This window comes from Somniosus microcephalus, chromosome 23 (genome assembly GCF_052327205.1).
Source record: "Somniosus microcephalus isolate GS21.2 chromosome 23, FLI_Smic_1.0, whole genome shotgun sequence".
Classification (NCBI taxonomy): domain Eukaryota; kingdom Metazoa; phylum Chordata; class Chondrichthyes; order Squaliformes; family Somniosidae; genus Somniosus; species Somniosus microcephalus.
This window is the reverse complement of record NC_141009.1, coordinates 41,056,601-41,076,653: the sequence shown is the minus strand read 5'-3', so window position 1 is coordinate 41,076,653 and position 20,053 is coordinate 41,056,601. Positions and strand designations below refer to the sequence as shown.

The following is a 20,053-nucleotide window of genomic DNA, read 5'->3' as shown; positions in this document are numbered from 1 at the left end:
TATCCACCAGTAGGATTATGCTAATACAGTACTGTAGCGCGTGTCTGTAAATTAATGTATTGTTATGGCAAAGGGTATTCACCTGGAAAGAATGAGTGATATTAAATGTGACATTTTATTGCTCCCCATATGGCACTGTCAGTTAATAGGTTTCTGTAAATGTCACTAAGATCGTTGTCTATGATGTGTTTCAGTGACACCATCAACACTGTGACACTTAATGTCTTTATGGTTTCCCTGAGCTGTATTAAAATGCAGGCCCCAGAAGTAATGGTGCAGTTGTCTTGGACCATATTTGTTTCTTTTTAAGTTGCTTGTCAGCTTTCAGAATGGTTAAAGTGTCAAAGCGTGGAGTGGGTAGCAAGGTGACATAGTGTGTTCGTGCTAGCCATAATCCTCAAAGTGCAGCGGGAGAGAGAATTAGCTGTAATTGCTGACACAAAGGGCCAGAATTTACTGTAGCCAGTGAATGAATGGCGCCCATCATTCATTAGACTGGCCCTTGCTCGTTAAATTTCCATGAGACTTTGCACTAGAAGTTGATGCAAGTTGGAGATAGAAACAGTACGGCACCCTCTACAGGAGACCTGGGACCTGTGTGAACGGTGTAAGCAACTGTGCATCTCCTTAACCACTCAGATTGAAGGATTGTGAAATGAACAGCCAGAGTCTGAACCAGGAAGTGTGAGAATATTGAATTCAATGTCAAATCAGGTATAGAGTGCTAAGTAAAGAGAGGGAAAGAAAGGTTGGAATAAGAGAGAGAGAAAAAATGACAGAAAGAAAAAGTTAAAAAAGCTTCATTTAATCTTTTTTATATCTCCAACAACAATTAAAAGCTGAAGGAATGAGACTCCACAATTTGTTGCCACATTTCAGAAAATTTTCAGCGTGAGAGAGTTGGTTTGGCCATAATTCAGACTTATCACCCTGTTAAAAAGGGTGCTTAGACTGAAATGGACAAGCCCTAACTTTCTGTGGTGAGATTAGATCATACCTATCATGCAAGTATAGGAACTTCAGGCTGTTCAATGCACTTGAATGGTAAGTTAGACGGTGAGATGCTGTTTTTGTGAAGCTCATGGCGGAGCGGCGCATCTCGGACAGCAACTTCCGGATTTTCACATTTAACTGCGTATCTGCCCTCGCTTGATGTTGCTGTGCAGTTTGTGCATAAATAACGGTGAGCGCCATTAGCCTCAACATTATTTTAACAGTAAGTTCTGTTTTTGAAGTTGCATTTTAAATTTCCTCCTCTTTGCTGTTTATCCCTCTTTAAGCCCCCCTATATAAGACACAGTCACCTTGTACAGATGCCGAAAAGTGTCTTGCTCTCCAGACATATGCTAATGCTAGTCTGTAACAGGCCATTTGAAGGCACATAATTCGTTCTAAATGTTTTTCCAGCCCTTGTTATTTTCTTCATAAAAGCCCATCTGAAACTGGGAATTCACCTTATGACAGTATCAGGCGATTGACATCAGCTGCTTCAACCAGTTTGGTGTCTGTTGTTTGAATTGCTGCCTTAGTTTGAAAACATCACATAGTGCATCAAGTCACCTGACAAAAGGAAGTGATGCAGTGACTCATACTCTCATTTTCTCTCCCTCTCAGTGGGGTAATCCCAGCTTCACCTTGGTGCTACTTCTCACACCACAGCAAAGATAAGGAACCAACTGTTTAAGGAATGGTAGAATTAACATCCTGCACTAAGTGAGCTGTCACATCCATTGACTCCATGCTGTTTCAATTTAACCACTTCCTACATTCTGGCAGCAAATTGCCAATGGAGAAAAAGTTGGTGTTTTGTGCCGTGTTTCTTTACCCTGACAGTGGTGAAAATGTGGAACTCAATAACAACTTGTATTTATATAGAGCCTTTACTGTAGTAAAACGTCCCAAAGCGCTTCACGGGAGCGTTATTAAAACATTTGACACCGAGCCACATAAGGAGATGTTAGGGCAGATACCCAAAAGGTTGGCCAACGAGGTAGGTTTGCGTCTTAAGGGAGGAAAGAGAGGTAGAGGAGCCGAGATGTTTAGGGAGGGAATTCCCGAGCTTAGGGCCTAAGCAGCTGAAGGCACAGCCACCAATGGTTGATCAATTAAAATCAGGGATGCTCAAGCGGGCTGAATTAGAGGGGCGCAGATATCACAAAGGGTCGTGGGGCTGGAGGAGATTCCAGAGATAGGGAGGAGCGAGGCCATGGAGGAATTGAAAACAAGGATGAAAATGTTAAAATCAAGGCATTGCTTAACTGGGAGCCCATGTAGATCAGCGAGCACAGGGGTGATGGGTGAACGGGACTTGGTGCGAGTTAGGACACGGGCAGCCGAGTTTTGGATCACCTCAAATTTATGGAGGGTAGAACGTGGGAGGCCAGCCAGGAGTACATTGGAATAGTCAAGTCTAGAGGTAACAAAGGCATGGATGTGGGTTTCAGCAGCGGATGAGCTGAGGCAGGGGCGGAGTCAGGCGATGTTACAGAGGCGGAAATAGGCGGTCTTAGTGATGGCGCGGATATGTGGTGGGAAGCTCATTTCAGGGTCAAATAGAACACCAAGGTAGCGAACAGTCTGGTTCAGCCTCAGACAGATGCTAGGGAGAGAGATGGAGTTGGAGGCTAGGGAATGGAGTTTGTGGCGGGGACTGAAGACAATGCCTTCAGTCTTCCCAATATTTAGCTGAAGGAAATTTCTGCTCATCCAGTGCTGGATGTCGGACAAGCAGTCTGACAATTTAGAGACAGTGGAGGGGTCGAGGGAAGTGGTGGTGAGGTAGAGCTGGGTGTCGTCAGCAACCATATTACCACATGGAGTGGTTGAGGCGAATACCATAGATTCATTGAAGGAGAAGCTAGATAATTACATGAGAGGGAAAGTAAAAGAAGGATATGTTGATAGGCTGAGATGAAGTAAGGTAGGAGGGGACTCGTGAGGAGCATAAACACCGGCATAGACATGTTGGGCCGAATGGCTTGTTTCTGTGCTGTACATTCTATGTAAAATCACATGTTGCTGCAACCCTATGTTTCTTGGCAACATGGTGAAGTACACAAAGTGGCACAAGCTGGACTGAGACACACTAAACTTGCCGATTTCTGTGGGCGCCTGAGGGAGCTGAATGTCTTAGTGTGTACATTCCAGCAAAGTGGTTTTGAGCTTGTTGGCCTCCAGTGACTTTCTTTAGCTATTGGGTCAGGTGTGGTGTCTGGAATTAAGATTACGAAACCCAACTTTGAAGGGTCCTTTATTGTATAGGTCAAGGTTTGAGAGAGTAGCCTAAGGCCATCACTCTCCTGAATTTATTTTTTGAAATGACACCAACGGACGCCCTATGAACTGGTGACAATGGGGAAGTGTATGCACACAGAGGCTGTATCAAAATACCCATAGCATATGTGCAATGTCATTGCATCGTGATGTCACCTAAAAAGAAAGACTTTCATTTACATTGCACCTTTCACAACCTCTGGACATCCTAAAGCACTTTACAGCTAATTAAATACATTTTGATGTATAGTCACTTTTGTAATGTAGGAAAGGCGGCATCCAATTTGCACACAAAATGCTCCCACAAAGAGCAATGTGATAATGACCAGATAATCTGCTTTAGTGCTTTAGGTTGAGGGATAAATATTAGCCAGGACACCGGGGAGAACTCACCTGCTCTTCTTTGAAATAGTTCTGTGGGATCTTTTAAGCCCACCTGAGAGAGCAGATGCGGCCTTGGTTTAACATCTCATCCAAAAGACAGCACCTCTGACAGTGCAGAGCTCCTTCAGTACTACACTGGAGTCTCAGCCTTGATTCTGGGCTCAAGTCTCTGGATTGGTGCTTGAACCCGCAACCTTCTGACTCAGAGGCAAGTGTACTACCACCGAGCCTCAGCAAACACCTAGTAACATACAGGAAACTTTTTTTTTATCCGGCACGGACGGGACCGACGTGGTGCCGGTTCATCAAAAATTCCGGTTAACCGAAAGCTATAGTAAAAGATACGGAGCTGAGAGCTCCGTATAAAGCAACAAACCCTGTTGCTTAGCAACAGGTTCAGAACAATGGCCACAAGTTGCAAGCGTCTCTGTAGCTTAGCAACAACTGCAGCCACACCCTTGCACAGCAACAGATGGAGGAAGGCAAGTAATAAAAGTTACCTGAATCTACTCCTGAATTTTGCCGGTTAACCGAGATTTCCAGTTATTTAGGTGCCGGTAAATCGAAAGTTTCCTGTACTAGACATTGACATCATGACTTGACAGCATGATATCATGGCAGCAATGTGCCTATGTAACAATGTCAGCGCTTTGATTAGGAACAATTAGACTGACAGCAAGCACAGGGATCAAGGGGAAAAAAATGTTCGAATGAAGTCCATTCGTTTTAGCGTTATCTGGCTCCAGGCTATGGGAGCCGCTGACCAAAGATCAATAGGAAACCAGTTTAAAACAACTGCACCCGTGCAAGCTTATTGATGTGCAGCTTTTCTCTTGTTCCAGCTGCTGTGGAAAACCATTTGCAATATGAACAGGGTATGTTCCGCTGCATCGGAGCCCTGAGGCAATATTACAAGACAGCTTCATGGAACAGTTCCGCATTATAAAAATGATGACATTAAACTGTTCTTTCACCCCCCCGAGATCTAGGATAGATTGTTTGGGGAAGGAGTGCAACACTGGTTTTGTTAGAATAATTCCTGGTCTAAGTACACTATTCTGACAGAACAGCTAGAACTTTACTTTGCATTTGTTTCTCTGCCAAGCCTGAAGGGTAGACCCACTGAAGCAAAACATATTATCAGGCACACAATCAAATAGCCTGTGAGGCACAGCGATGAGCTAATCCTTGTATAGGTACCTGCTGCATATGGCATTTGCATCTTGGGGGCTGGGAGAGCATTTCAAAGCTTCATTGGATCTCCACAGGACTGCTTGATGTTGTCACTGGCAGCAGGATGAAAAATAATTCCAAACACCGTTAACCCATACTTTGGCGTGCATGCCCACACCAGGAAAATGATATATTAAGACACGGTTCATTTAGACTGAAAATTACTTCCTTTGAATCTAAACATCGCCTCATAACAACAGAATAGTTTTCACTATCTTTCTCTGTGTTTCATACAAGGCTGGATTTGGAGTCTCTCAACTTTTCCTGAGCTTGTGTTCTTTTTTAAAAACTTTTTAAAAATTGTTATCCTGGACCCCATAAATCAATCTTTATGATTCACATCGTGCAAGTGCTTTTCAGTTTGTTTTCATGGCTCTAAATGCATCCAAATAATTTAGTCCATGTTGGAATGTAGATTCCATGCTGTGCGCAGACTGCTGCCTACTGTGATCAGACGTCAGGCGGCTTTCACACAATGCACACAATTAACGCTGAGCGGTGATTGGGAGAGGGGCTGGTGAAAAGATCTGAGAGTAGAAAGTGGGGAGGAGAAGACTTGTTTTTCTTTTTTTTTAAATGGTTCAGAAGAGCATGAAATGCTGTGTGGAACATGAAGCGACGAGAACCATTGAACTATCATGGCAAGGTTGTCTATAACAATAACTTGCATTTATACAGCACTCCTCCCATGCAGGAAGACCTCTCATGGCACTTATGTAGAATCGTCTGTTGCTTGAGTGGGAAAAATTTTGTAACAACTTTCATCAGGAGATTAAAGGGGTTGGGTAGAAGCCACGATAGGAGGTGAATGGATGTGGCTTGTGGAATGAATGGGCCAATAGGGTTTTGGTATCCATTGTTTTCTTATCTTCCTTAGTATGCGGTCATGTTAATGGCCCAGAAATTTGGGTCTCCATGGGTGTGTACGCACGGGGTACTCACCCGTAGGCCCAATGGAAGTGCCGGTTTCCTGCATGCACAGCGCATGCGCGGGAAACCGTCACTTCCGTTCCCCTGAACGAAGGGGTTCAGAGGTCGAACGCGTGCGCGGGGGAGGCTGCGCATGCGCATCGAACTTACGTTATTTTTGCAGGTTTTCCCGGGAGGGTAAGTCTCCAAAAGTTACACATTTAAAAAGCAGTCGCAAGGCCTGCTTTTTACATGGTAAATGGTGAATTAATTAAAATTAAAACATTTATTCCACAGGTTTATTATTTTTAAATACTTTAAAGAAAGGTAAGTTTATTTTTAGCCCAGTTAGAAAATAATTTTTTTTTTTCGAAAATTTAAATTATTGTGTAAAATAGTTTTTTCATGTAATTTATAGTTTATTTAAAAAATGTGATTTAAAAAAAAAATTATTTGACGATTTAGTGATGTTTTGGGGATTATAGTATTTATAAGCTTGACAGCCCTTCCTGTCAAACTTAAGAATGAGGCATTCCCTGCTACCATTGGCTCTCCATGGCCCACGTGATCCCAGGGGACGCATCAAACTAACTGCGCCCCTGGGATACGCAAGCACTGCCCGCCAGCAGTTGGAGGAGGCCCAGGATCGCAATTCCACGGGGGCCCACAGCGCAACGGCCGGCGCGCAAGGTAAGTGCAGGTCGGAGACTTGCACCCGTGGGAAGCCCTTGACCCGAATTTCTGGGCCATTTTTGTTTGAGTTACTTTTTCTTCCAGCCCCCATTTCCTTTTATGGCTGTATTCTCCCTCTCCCCTCTGTAGAGTGGTCTACGATGGTATGAGGTGCGAGTTGGGTAGGATTAATTGGGGAATGTCACTCAAAGGTTGACGGTGGATGGGCAGTGGCAAACATTCAAAGATAGCATGGATGAACTACAGAATTTGTTCATCCCAGTTTGGCATAAAAATAAAACAAAAAAGGTGACACAACCGTGGCTAACAAGCGAAATTAGGGATAGCATAAGATCCAAGGAGAGGACATATAAATTGGCCAGAAAAAGCAGTAAACCTGAGGATTGGGAGCAGTTTAGGATCCAACAAAGGAGGACAAAGGGATTAATTAAGAGGGGGGAAAATAGAGTATGAGAGTAAGCTTTCAGGGAACATAAAAACTGACTGTAAAAGCTTTTATAGATATGTGAAGAGGAAAAGATTGGTGAAGTCAAGCGTAGGTCCCTTGCAGTCAGAATCAGGGGAATTTATAATGGGGAACAAAGAAATGGAAGACCAATTAAATACATACTTTGGTTCTGTCTTCAAAAAGGAGGACACAAATAACCTCCCAAAGATGTCAGGGAACATAGGGTCTAATGAAAGGGAGGAACTGCTAGAAATCAGTATTTGTAGGGAAATGGTGTTAGGGAAATTGATGGGATTGAGGGCCGATAAATCCCCAGAGCCTGATAATCTACATCCTAGGGTACTTAAGGAAGTGGCCCTAGAAATAGTAGATGCATTGCTGATCATCTTCCAACATTCGATGGAATCTGGAACAGTGCCCATGGATTGGAGGGTAGCTAATGTTACCCTACTATTCAAAAAAGGTGGTAGAGAGAAAACGGGGAAGCCTGACATTGGTAGTGGGGAAAATGCTAGAGTCCATTATAAAAGATGTAATAGCAGAGCACTTGGAAAGCAGAGACAGGATCGGACAAAGTCAACATGCTTGACTAATCTACTGGAATTTTTTGAGGATGTAACTGGTAAAATAGATAAGGGAGAACCAGTGGATGTGGTGTATTTGGATTTTCAAAAGGCTTTCGATAAGGTCCCGCATAAGAGATTAGCATGTAAAATTAAGGCACATGGGATTGGGGGCAAGGTATTGACTTGGATAGAGAACTGGTTGGCAGGCAGAAAGCAAAGAGTTGGAATAAACGGCTCTTTTTCCAAGTTGGCAGGCAGTGACTAGTGGGGTACCACAGGTATCGGTCCTTGGACCCCAGCTATTCACAATGTATATTAATGATCTGGATGAGGGAACTAGTTGTAATATCTCCAAGTTTGCAGATGACACAAAGCTGGGTGGGCGTGTGTGCTGTGAGGAGGATACCGAGAAACTCCAGTATGATTTGGACAGGTTGGGTGATTGGGCAGAAGCATGGCAGATGCAATATAACGTGGATAAATGCGAGGTTATCCACTTTGGTGTCAAAAACAGGAAGGCAGATTATTATCTGAATGGCAATAGATTGGGAGAAGGGGAAGTGCAACGAGGCCTGTGCGTCCTTGTGCACCAGTTGCTGAAAGTAAGCATGCAGGTGCAGCAGGCGGTTAAGAAGGCAAATGGTATGTTGGCCTTTGTAGCGAGAGGGTTTGAGTACAGGAACAACGATGTCTTGCTGCAGTTGTACAGGGCCTTGGTGAGACCACATCTTGAGTATTGTGTGCAGTTTTGGTCGCCTTATCTGAGGAAGGATGTTCTTGCCATGGAACGAGTGCAGCGAAGATTCACCAGGCTGATACCTGGGATGGCAGGAATGACGTATGAGGAGAGATTGGGTCGATTGGGCTTGTACTCGCTGGAGTTTAGAAGAATGAGAGGGGATCTCATCGAAACTTATAAAAATCTAACAGGACTAGACAGACTAGATGCTGGAAGGATGTTCCCGATGGTCAGGGAGTCCAGAACCAGGGGTCACAGTCTAAGGATAAGGGGTAAGCCATTTAGGACAGAGATGAGGAGGAATTTCTTCACCCAGAGAGTGGTGAACCTGTGGAATTCTCTGCCAAAGAAGGCAGTAGAGGCCAATTCATTAAATATATTCAAGAAGGAGTTGGATATATTTCTTAAGGCTAAAGGGATCAAGGGATATGGAGAGAAGGCAGGGACAGGGTACTGAATTTGGATGATCAGCCATGATCTCATTGAATGGCGGAGCAGGCTCGAGGGGCCGAATGGCCTACTCCTGCTCCTATCTTCTATGTTTCTATGTTTCTGTGTCTAGAACAGCTTGAATTCTGACTTTTGTTTTACAGCTGATGAAAAATAATTGAAGATTTTACGTAATAATGCCGCCAGTTCACACAGCAAATATGCAACTGAAAAATGCACTTCAAATTTTTTGGTGTCTGCTTTTGATTTTAATAAACTTCTGGATAGCTAACTCAAAAACAAATTAAGAACAAAAAATGCTGGAAATACTCAGCAGGCCAGGAAGCATCTGTGGAGAGAGAAATAGATTTAATGTTTCAGGTCGATGACCTTTCGTCAAAACTGGAAAACGTTTGAGACATAACAGCTTTTAAGCAAGTACAGAGGGCAGGGAAAGGGTGAGAGGAAGAAAGAACAACAGGGAAGGTGTGTGATGGTGTGGAAGGCAGGAGAGATTAAATGACAAAAGGTATGATAGTACAAAGCATAAAGTAAAGAAACAAAAGATGAGTCTAGAAGATGTGTAAATGGGAATGGCAGAATCATCAACAGCTGCTATGTGAAAATATAGGGGCAAAGGTTGAAATTGTTGAACTTGATGTAGAGTCCAGAAGGTTGTAAAGTGCCTTATCGAAAGATGAGGTGCTGTTCCTCGAGCTTACGTTGGAACAGTGTAAGAGGCCAAGGACAGAGAGGTCAGAGTGGGAGTGGATCGGAGAGTTAAAATGACAGGCGACCGGAAGCTCAGGGTCACCCTTACGGACTGATCGGAGGTGTTCCGCAAAGCGGTCACCCAATCTGCGTTTGGTCTCCCCAATGTAGAGGAGACCACATCGTGAGCAGCAAATACAGTATACTAGATTGCAAGAAGTACAAGCAAATCGCTGTTTCACCTGGAAGAAGTGTGGGGGGCCCTGGACAGTGGGAAGGGAGGAGGTAAAAGGGCAGGTGTTGCATCTCCTGCGCTTGCAAAAACTTGATTGTCTGCTTCAAAATTATATTAATAATGTTATTCAGCTGGATCTCAACGTAATGGCCCATACTTCACTCATCATTCTTTCCCAATAAAATATTTCATTCGGAAGGAATATCAGATAAGTCTGAGTTCTCAGCAACGAGCCACACCAGCATAGATTGTGGGTCACAAAGTTGGAGCTACAGTGTTGGTTTCCCTTTTTCTGTTTCAGCTCTTTCCCTCACTGAGATGTAGGATTAAACTTAATGAGTAGGTGTGAGTAATGGAGAGACCAACAACTCTCTTTGCAGGCAATAATGAGTATAATATTATGCCCTATCGCACCATAATGTGCCAATTGGCTGCCTCTCTTATTTCAATTTAAATCAGATTCATCAGTGACATATGAGACCACTGAGCTTAGAATTTCCGATTGGTGTTATTTAAACAGATTAGCCCTTTATTATAAATGGGCTAATGGCATTAAAATAACACCCAGCAGAAAATCTAGGGTTTGGTTTCTTAGAATGGATCATATTGGGACATCTTATCAGCATCAATGGGGAATAATTCAATGAATTTGACAAACTTCAACATCTGCATCACCTACAAACTTTTCACAATGGCATGTCCATTTATGAAAGGAACCAAATGTCTGATCAGTCACTGAATCCCTTGGCACTGAGCATCATGTAGTATGGCAGGATGAGTATGGGTTACATACACATACTTGCCCAGAACCACTGGCTTATTATTAGTAAACTGAAGCTACTTCAGTGTCCACAATGACCACGTGGAAACTGCCGAGCAGTCGATCCTGTTTATATAATGCCCTGGAGTACTTTATTTATGCCAAATTAGTAAATGCTGATGATTGTAGCTCTTATGTTGACTGGGTTTATGATTAAATCTCTTTGTTGGTTGTGTGCTAATGGTTTGATGACCGCTCTTGCTTCATGAATTTTTTGTATTTGGAAATTCACTCATAGGTGCCAACTGGTACATTTTTTTACTTTGTGCAAATGATTACGTAGGACGTCACTGCTGTTCATAAATATTAATGTAGCGTCAGCAAAAGTTGCGCTGCCTCTGTTTATTTATGTGACGCCACAAAGCATCAGTGTGAACACTGATGAACTGGAGAATTTCCTTTCATTCACGGGATGTGGGTGTCGCTGGCAACGCCAGCATTTATTGCCCATCCCTGATTGCCCTTAAGAAGGTGGCAGTGAGCTGCTATTTCAGAGGGCAGTTAAGAATCAACCACATTGCTGTGGGTCTGGAGTCACATAGAGGCCAGACCGGGTAAGGGCGGCAGATTTCCTTCCCTAAAGGACATTAGTGAACCAGTTGGGTTTTTACGACAATCCGATAGTTTCATGGTCACTATTACTGATACTAGCTTCTTTGTTTAATTCCAGATTTATTTAATTAACTGAATTTCAGTTCTCCAACTGCTATGGTAGGATTTGAACTCATGTCTCTGGATCATTAGTCTCGGCCTCTGGATTACTAGTCTAGTAACATAACCACTATTCTACCGTACCCCACAATTTGACAGTGCAGAGGTATCCACCTTTTCCTTTGACCTCTCTCAGTCGTTTAACTAGAATGAGTCCTCCTTGCTGATGTTTCGGGATTGCCTAGAAATGTTTCCTCAGGCAGATGAATATGTTACCATGAAAAACATTGTGATGGTGTAGATATTGAGCTCGATAAGATTTATGGAATTCTTCAGCATTGACTGATAAATAGGCACAGGACCTATTGAATGATTGCTCGGCACATATTGACATCATGTTAACCCAACTGACATTCCCTTTTTGTCAAAGTGTGTCAGAATGTTGGTGGCCATGCAGGGTTGGAAACATCAATGCTTTTCTGACAGATGACAAAAACACGAATAAATACATAGACTGAGAAAGCACAGATGTATAACAATGTTATGTCAATAGCTTGAATACTTCAATACTGATGTGGAGTTGCAGCCATTGGTTCTCTCCTATCAAAGACCATCATAAAATTAGTGCTCAGAAATCAGGGCCATTATTGCAGGTTGGTAAAAGAAACAAACTCACTGTCACTACTGAGTCCCACCTTGCGTAAGCACCAACACATCCAGAACTCATCCTATTCCACAGAAAGCCCTATTCATCAATCACATTAATTCCTGATGACCTCCATTGGCTCTCCTTCCCTCAGAGCATCAGCTTTTAAATCCTTGTTCTCATCTTGAGATCCCACCACAACCTCATTGCTCCCTGTCTCTTGCCCTATGTTCTGTTTGACATAGTCCACTCTTCCAACTATGGTCTCCTGTGTGTCCGGTCCCCCCTCCTCATCTCTGTCATTGACTCCTGAGCCTTCAGCCATTTTGTCTCAAACTCTCTTCATGAACTCCTCCACATTGTTATATCTCTCCCCACCTTTAGAAATCTCCTTAAAACCTATTTATTTTCCCATGCCTTCATCCACCTTCCCGGCTTTGTCCCCTACTCCTGCTCAGGTCTAACCTCCAATCATGAATGCAGCAAAAGGCAATGAAAAAGCCACTTGTTATATTAGCAATGCCCTGTAACCTTGATAACTCAATAAGTTTGACCTGAGATTTTTTTTCTCATTTGTTTCAAGCCTGGTATCTTAACAGTTTAAAAAGAAAAAACATGTGAATCTTTCAATGTTAATTCTGTCAAATATTCCAAAAATAACAAAGCCTAAATTCTAGAAACTTTTCTCTTGTTTCAGTGTCCTGTGGGCCTGAGACCTATGAGGGATGACTCTGGTTGCTTTGACTACACCAAAGGAATTGACTGTTCCGATGGGTTTAATGGAGGCTGTGAGCAACTCTGCTTACAGCAGACGGTGTCCTTGACTGAAGACCCCTCGTCCAATAATATTCTTATGTTCTGTGGGTAAGTACAGATTTAAACATTCATAGAAACATGGCTGTCATTTTCCTGAGAAACAGAGATATATATATATACAGCCAACTGAGCCATAATTTAAGTGTACAAAATCTGAAAGGCCCCCAGGCTACCTTCATTGTATGAAGCCATAATTGGTTTTCTTACTACTTTAATATTCAGTTTTATTATCGCAGACTTGTTCCAATCAGAAAGGAGGCAAAAACTGGTCTTAATTAAAAAAAATATTGGTATAGTTTTCCAACAAACCCATGAAGCAACAGGGAGCGTTTTGCCAGCCTCTGTCCACTTTCTCCTGTTGTTGTGGCCATGAGGTGCCTGGACACGGGAGAGTGCTTGTACTGGTAACCCTCTCAAGCCAAATAGAATTATAGACTGGTTACAGCACAGAAGGAGGCCATTCAGCCCGTCGAGCCCGTGCTGGCTCTCTGCAAGAGCACTTCAGCTAGTCCCACTCCCCCGCCCTTTCCCCGTAGCCCTGCAATTTTTTTCCCTTTAGGCACTTATCCTCCAATCCCCTTTTGAAAGCCATGATTGAATCTGCCTCCACCACCCTTTCAAACAGTGCATTCAAGACCAGATGGTCTGAGGAACCCCAGAAAATGAGTTGTGTATTATTTTTAAACTTAACCCGCAGATCTTCAGACCTTATCTTTAGGTTGTTGCTCTCCAGAAACACTTGAATTTCTTTCCCGTTTTGCCAATGCGAGGCCCTGCCAAGGATGGACCTGTACCAGGGTGTCCCCCACACAGCCACTGCTAATGGCCCCAGACAGGAAATCTGAGCATGCCTGAGCCTGGACAGATGCAGTGCACTGCAGGTGTGCTGCTCCTGATCATTGCCACGTTGGTGAGCAGGAAATTCGTCCCCACGTTCTAAGCTCCTGACAGCTGATTTTTGATCAGTTCGCAGAGAGAGGGAGAATTCCGTTCTTGTTGGCCTATCAATGCCGTACATTTGGTTTCTTACTAGTCTACTGGTGGATTTGCATCCACCTCCATTCTACCGGCCATTTTATAATGTGATGCTGCAACAGGTTGGGGCCCTTTGCCTGGTATGGCAGGGAGCATGTGTCTATTCCTTAGTGACCTTGTGGAAAAGGTGCATCAATTTAGAGGTAGTTATGTCCACCTCTTAAATCAAGCAAGGGACTTCATAAAAAAACAATGGATCATCTCAATTATTTTTCATTCTTGGGACGTGGGCATCGCTGGCAAGGCTGGTGTTAAATGCCCATCCCTAGTTGCCCTGAGAAGGTGGTGGTGGACCTTCTTCTTGAAATCGGTTTCATACAACTGAGTGGCGTGCTCAGCTGCTTCAGAGAGCAGGTAAGCATCATACAATATTGGTATGGGACTGGAGTCGCATATACGCCAGACCGGGTAAGGACGGCATGTTCCCTTCCCTAAAGGACATGAGTAAACCAATTGGGTTTTTACGACAATCCGACAGCTTCATGGTAAATTTTACTGATAACAGCTTTTTTTATTTCCAGATTTTTGTTTTAACTGAATTCAAATTCTCAAACTGCCATGGTGCGATTTCAACTCACGTTATTAGTGCAGGCCTCTGCATTACTGGTTCAGTAACATAACCACTGCACTACTGTACTCATAAGAGATGAATGACATAAAGAGGCGGCCTTGTATACTTAATGATATTTCAGAATGGCAGCTATGTACTTCTGGAGACAGGTGAAAGGCACTGAAACAGCAGGTCAACTTATTATATAGTCTTAGTGAGGCAGATAAATAACTAGTAAAAAACAATTGCCCAGATTCCCCTTCCCCTGCCATTCGTATTTGCCCATCTAACTTCAAAACTGTCACAAACATCAAGTTTTCAGCAGTTTGAATACAGAATGTTCTCTACGGCTTTCAACATTTTCGGTTATTTACAAAGGGGAGAAAAAGCAATTTATGTACATTTCCAATGCTGCCTGGGGAGTATCATTGGGGGAATAACTTCAGTGCTTTTTTCTTGATGCCGGTTTGCTGCCAAGGCATGATTAAAGAGAGACATTTCAGACTGCTATCTTGTAGATTGAATACCAGGTGGGGACGATGTTGATTAAGTTCCACAATAGCCGGTCACTTTGAAGTGATCATAATCCAGAGGCATATGGATGAGAGAAAGATTAAACTGCTGGAGATTCTTCGGTATGCAAAGAAGGAAATGTATGGGGAAACTGAGTATTTCCAAGTTCAGGGGATTCTTTGAATAAATCTTTTTGAATTTTAGTGCAGAATTACAGTTCCCAAAGAGTTAAGCAGCCTAGAATATTTTAGTATTAATAAACTTTTAAGATTAAAAATTGTTCTTTTGAAACTCAGTTTAAAAGTAAAATTCAGTTGTATGTGTCCATAGAAAATGATGTTTGCTACAGTGCAGTGGATATCTTATGAATATATTTATATTACTGAGACATAAAAGCACGCATATAAGATCGCCTGTGTAAAATGAAATTCATAGGTATGATGCTGAATACTTTTTGAAATCTATTGCCTATTTTTACAGCTCAGTCACCAAGCTGTTATCGAATGTCAAACAAGCCTAGACTTCATTTGCGACATTTCATTAAATAGTTCAACTACCTCATCTTTCAATGATTTCAAAAGCATCCTTCTTGCTGTCCCATTGGCTCAGAGATAAAGGCTCCATCTCGGAGCTCCACAGAACAGGAAGGTCTTGGTTTCAACCTTCAGTCTGTACAGTTAGCTGTCAGTAAGTTGGCTGCTGATAGCAGTAAGGGCCCTACAGTTGTTCACATTTCCTCTGGGTTAGGGAAGGGAATATTGGCTAGGTGCTCCCGCTCACTCTGTGGTGACTGCCTACTAAAACTATGTGGGGGGCGGATACTAGTTGAGCACAGGACGGCCCCGGTTGTGATGTCTTCCCACCGCTGGATAGTTTGCTGTCTCACGATCAAGGTTCACACTTGCATGAAGGTCACACGTGCGAGGTGCTGAAGGGTGACTGCTGTCATTGAAACCAATTGATAACTGTTACGTCCGTGTATAATCAGACACAGACTGCGGAGAACGGTACAACGGTGTTTACTCAACGTGGCTCAGAATGCAACTGACCTGTACAGATTACTACTCAGCTTTATATACAGGTGTGGTCACTGCCGGTACTACAGTATACATGAGCTGTAAAAAGTAGTTCCCCCCTTAAAGGTACATACATTACAATAACGATGTATGAAAATTAAATAACAGTGCGTAAACGTTCCAAAGCAAAGTTCAAAAATGTGGGGAAAGAAGTTGGCAGCAAGGTATGTGGAGGGTAAAGTATGAGAAAGACCGGGGGGGGGGGGGGGGTAAATTTCCATCTTTACCACGTAGGCGGTAATCTGGCAGAGCAGATTTGCCCGCCTGTTATAGAACTCACCTGATTTTTATTCCAATTAAAATGGGCAATCTTGCAGTGTTTAGTGTGTGTTGTAAACTTTCCTACCCATAAAATATCTAATTGGCTGGTGGTAATGTTCCAAGTGACATCTTGTAGTGAACATTAAGAGATTCCTTCTTTCCCAAGGTCTGTTACTGACTGATGAAGTTTCCTTCTCTGTTGGCAGTTGTGTGGAGGAGTACAGACTGGCGGCAGATGGTAAATCGTGTGTGCTACTATCAGAGGCGTGTGAGGGTGCCAAGTGCCAGAAGCTTGATGCCAAACTGAATGACACACTCTTTGTGGAGATGCTACATGGCTACAATAACAAGTCTCAGCAGGTCAATCAGGGTCAGGTGTTCCAGATGACCTTTCGGTGAGCGCAGACTTTAAAACACTACTTTATACTTGGCTGTGTTTCAAAAATGATCAGATAGGTTCATTTCATCTGTATCCATTGTATTACTTACTGTATGTGGGAGTAGGAAATAAGATCACACTCATTGTTGGCTTGCATCACCCCTGTAGATGGTCTATTTTGGGACCCTATAATCAAATTGCATCTATTGACAGAGACGTTATTGGAGTTATTTCAACTACCAGCTTCATTACACACAGTTTTTGCGATGTCAGGAACTCTCACGGGCTTAAATGTTCTTTTCTGTTAGATAATAAGAGTTTATTAGTCTTGGATTTGTTGAATTTGGAGAAGAGATGAACTGTGACATTCAGTACATTGACATCAGATCAGTAGTTCTTTTTTCAGTCGGTACAATCCAAATGTGAGAGAAAAAGGATCTAATTTGTCTGATGTATCTATCCAGTTCAACGGAAAATTGAGCAATTCAATTGCGCCCTGGGCAAACAATGTGATAAGGAGAAAATAATACTTGGTGGAGAGCAGTGAGCGTTCCCTTTCAGCTACCACAATATACAACAATGGCAAGTTCTTCATGTGTCAGTCTAGAAAGTGAGAGCTGGGCAGCTTCTTGACCTGGGTGTCTTTAGAATTTAATTTAATCCTATTCTCAATCAATCTTATTGTCACCTGGAATTTACACAAGCAAAGGTTCCAGCAGAGGGTCTAATAGGAACCTGGTTGATTCTTGTCTCTGCTTGGGGTACAGAAGCCAGTTATACTAGCTCACTGCTTCCCCGGTTGACATCAGCTACCTCAGCACAGTCTAGGGGCAGAATCTGGGACCATGCTGCTCTGCATGGCTCAGTACCACACCAATCAGTGCGTTTACCCATTGAGGAACTATCAGTTACATTTTCTTATTTTGTTTCCCCTCTCTCTACATGATGCACAGCCCTGAACTCTGGTAATGGATGGAGGACACAAACACCATAACACAGCTACTCAAACATCAGCAAGCTTTACTATTGTCCTACTAGCCCTGAGCTGCTAATAAACACTAATACATAATTTATGATACAAGTCTTTTCCTTGTGTTTACCCCATCATTCCTCTTTGCTCTATTATTTTGTGTCTTATTTTAACTTTAATTCAGCACTATTCCTGACTACATTTTCTTCTGTCGAGTTCAACTTTATTTTCTAGGTTTAAAATCTTTCCGCTTTCCACCTCCCTACTTGTGCCATCCAAAAAAGGTATTTTTTCTGATAATTAAATGGCAAGTAGCTTGTGATCCACATGATCATAGTGCAGACATGACCTTGTTGACCTTTAACCCTTTCTTCCCACCTCAAAAAGGGAGGGCCTGTTAATGGGCAGGTGGACCCCACTGCAGCTCAGTAAATGCTGCTTTTAACAATCTGTAAATTAAGGTATCTGATTATTTATTTTTTAACAAGAGCCGCTATTAGTATTTCTCATTCAAACAGCAAATTAAATCACAGCATGGTGTTTGTTCAAGTACTTTTAGAGCTAATGTAGCAAGGACGTTTTCTGTATGAAATCAATGCAGGGATATCAAACAAACAACATTAACAGAGAAGCGCCACATAGTTTTGTAGAAACAGTATTTCCATTTTTATTCATGTATGAAAATTTACTTTGCAACATAGAGAGGAACAAACTCAGTCATCAGTAGGCCTCAGCTGCAACCTAATGGAGTGCAGTGGCAGCCTGGTAATGGGAATACCCCATAGTGAGCAAAATCCTTTTTTTCCAATTGTTCTCATTAAAACACAAAAGCATTTGTGCTCATCACAGTCTAGTAATTTAGGTGTCCATTAAGAAGTTAGCATAATTTTTACATGGGTATGTGGAGGCACTTAGCTCTGTGATGACAGTGACTTTAGCCTTCTTCCTGTGCTTTACAACACAGAACCATACATACCAACCTAGAAAGCCAACAAAATATAACCAACAGCTCCCAAAAACTCAAGAATGGCCCTAATATGTGAAATTAAATAGTTAAATGAGCTTTGTACAATAAGCACTAGGTGTACGCAACATTCCTTCACTTGTCTTATAGGGGAAAGTAAACATAAATACATGAAAGTCTAAAGGGGCAAACACAAATGCTGAAGTTTTAAAATTGTTGGTGCTTTTTTTTTGTCCATGGGAATTTGAAAGTTAAACGGTATGTCCTAGAAATTTGATGTCGAGGCGTAAAACAGGCACGGAAGCGTCCAATACGGCGGGCAGTGTGGAGGAGTACATTCTGCACTGGAAGTGCACCATCAGCCATCAAAAGAGGTGTCCACGCCCACGCCTGAAACAGTTTGCATAAGCTGTTTGATGGACCCTCTCCCAAATTGATTTGTACTGCTGCCGGGGTGGCTGCATTCAGTAAAACATGCTCTATGTGCGATCTAACCAGCAGTGCGTAAAGGCTCCATTGGAGGCAGCTACTAAAATGGTAAGTTTTGTAAAATATACTTACCTGAAAGTTGAGTCGGCTCCACTGCAGCTCCGAAGACCGTTGCCACCTCCTGCTCGGCCTCCTCCCAATCTCTACCCCGCCCCCCCCCTACACCACTCAGGGTGGAGCAAACCAATTTCTAGGCCTATGTTTTCCCAGAGCCTATGAAAAGACAATCACATCAATCTAACACATTTGGAAATTCACAGTGGGCCGCAGCATCAGTCTAGCGGCTCCAGACTGCGGTGTGGCTGATTCTTAGTGTTCACGCTGAGAAATGAACAGTCAAAGTGTCAGTCAGTAAGCTTTCCCCAGGGAGAATTTGTGGGGGAAACAAATGGATGTGTTGATGTAACTCAGAAATAACAGTACGTGCAGAGAATATATTCGGCAAGTTATTCACGTATTTGAAATCAGTTGTGGTCACAAATGAGATGCTTTGTTTATTGCCATTTGAAGCAGGGACTCATGAATATAAATCAACCTAAGCAAGAGTATGCAAGATAAGCGGGGCCAGTGCCTGTGAAGTTACTGGATTAGACACTGCAATTTCAAGCAAGCGATTAGCAAATGGGCCTGTTGCTCTATTCTGTTCTATTGGAAATACCTGTCTGCGTTTGCAGTATTTGCATGTGGATAAGAGCAAGTGATTTGCATTCTTCTGAGGTACCATCATCTTTTCACTGTTAGGAAGTATCGGCATGTATAAAATAAGAAGTGAATTCACGCTGTCCAGTTGTTATATTTCAGTGATATTTTCATTTAGATTGTATGGGACTGCATCTGTTCAGCTGTTTTATGTTGCCCCTTGTGCTGTGGGAGAGCACCACTCAAATAGAGACCCATCAGTGCCAATTACCCCGTTTTTCTTCTGCAGTCTGTTGCCAGTCCCTATTGATGCTGCCAGGCGACCAGTAGAAAGCAGGTTTCTGTTGTGTGCTGGCTCTGGTGGCAGCTGTCAAGACCCAGGAACATTTCACACTTGGGCACTATCAGAGGTGTCCCATTTGCTTTGCAAGGCAGATTTGAGAGCACAGGCCCCAACACACATGCACAGTTGTTTAAGAATCACCATTGTAACATATGTTTGAGCCACAGACCTCCCCCCCCGCCCCCCCCCCCTTACCCTTCTGATGTTGGTCTAAAATTGTCTCTCCAGCCAATCAAGGCAAAAATCTGACCTGCTGGCCTGTGTAGGTGGGTTGAGAGCTC

General features: G+C 42.9%; 1 protein-coding gene across 7 annotated transcripts in view; it reads left to right on the top strand.

Annotated features, from left to right (window-relative positions):
• astn2 (astrotactin 2) overlaps positions 1-20,053 on the top strand; it is a 1,941,856-nt gene that overhangs the window by 1,094,428 nt on the left and 827,375 nt on the right. For all 7 annotated transcript variants that reach the window (XM_085965839.1, XM_085965837.1, XM_085965836.1 and 4 more), the window contains 2 exons: positions 12,435-12,601; positions 16,195-16,383. In XM_085965839.1, coding sequence (XP_085821965.1) covers positions 12,435-12,601; positions 16,195-16,383 — 356 coding nt within the window. The remainder of the gene's footprint in view (positions 1-12,434; positions 12,602-16,194; positions 16,384-20,053) is intronic.